Consider the following 1,183-nt stretch of genomic DNA (forward strand, 5'->3'; position numbering starts at 1 on the left):
TTTTTTTAACAGTTTTAAAAGCATTTTTTTCTTTGGTTATGCAAACGTTAGAGAAAACATTAAGCAAGCGTTCCATGTTTTTCATTACGCAAACATTTCCGGAACGTTACTTTTGAACTTTCTCGGAACGTTCTAAAACAAGACGTGAGTCGTAACACTTAAAAAACATTAGACAAACATACAACTAACGTTTCGGGGGGAAACCGTTATATCAACAATTTATAAATAAATTGTGCAAACGTTTTGAGAACGTTATTAAAAATAAATAATGATATGTCTATGGATAACGTCTACCGTGCATTATCTGATGCTCAAAGTATGTGTCTTGTCTAAACAACTATTTATAAATTAATAATAAAAGATAAGACAAATTATGTCAAATCTACCTGCAGTATATGTGACTGGAGGCCACGCAGTTATGAGTGTGAGCGCATCACGGATCCGCCTGACGGAAGTCTTTAAATCCTACTACGGCCGAGGTGTCGCTCATGTATATTAATTAGTTTATGCTGACGTCGAGGCGTTGCCTTCCAATGGTGAACGCGGTTGAATAATATATGCTGACGTTGCCTGGTAACCTTCCAATGCTGACGGTTTAACTCATGAATATTAAGTACCGAGCCGTCAACGTACTAGCGTTAGTAATTTCGCACCCGGCCCACCACGCACGTATATATATATATATACCGGGGGAAAACGAGATATTCTGACCTGGGAATGGACAGCGGAATGCACAGTCGTCGTTAAAGAATCGGATTTGCTGGACTAAACGCGAAGGAATTATTTAAACTGGATTGAAAACCAACGCAAACCCGTAGGCTCGGTCCAGCCCGGTACTGGTTCGCCTCTCCAGTGACTCACGGAGCTCGGGCCGCTGACGGAGCATTGCTGACCGGTCGGATAAATCTACGGAAGGGCCGGACCGTCACCGACGGGATTTCAGCATGAAGTTCAAACCGAACCAGACGCGGACGTTCGACCGGGAAGGATTCAAGCGGCGAGCGGCGTGTCTGTGCTTCAAAAACGAACGGGAGGATGAGGTACGGAGATATTATCTAAACCGGGCATGATGCTCGGATGATAAATCAGTGTATCAACACTCACTGACACTTTTACCTGAGGCCCAGTCAGAATATAAGTGAGCATACAGATATTTGGAGAGTGTATATGTATATAACGTTCT

General features: G+C 42.9%; 1 protein-coding gene across 1 annotated transcript in view; it reads left to right on the forward strand.

Moving 5' to 3' along the window:
* The first annotated feature begins 599 nt into the window (after nt 1-599).
* Nucleotides 600-1,183, forward strand: part of LOC107576967 (diphosphoinositol polyphosphate phosphohydrolase 3-beta-like) — an 8,898-nt gene continuing 8,314 nt past the window's right edge. The window contains exon 1 of the mRNA XM_016263086.1: nt 600-1,040. Coding sequence (XP_016118572.1) covers nt 945-1,040 — 96 coding nt within the window. The 5' untranslated portion in view covers nt 600-944. The remainder of the gene's footprint in view (nt 1,041-1,183) is intronic.

This window comes from Sinocyclocheilus grahami, unplaced genomic scaffold, assembly GCF_001515645.1.
Source record: "Sinocyclocheilus grahami isolate Dianchi unplaced genomic scaffold, SAMN03320097.WGS_v1.1 scaffold4731.1, whole genome shotgun sequence".
NCBI lineage: Eukaryota > Metazoa > Chordata > Actinopteri > Cypriniformes > Cyprinidae > Sinocyclocheilus > Sinocyclocheilus grahami.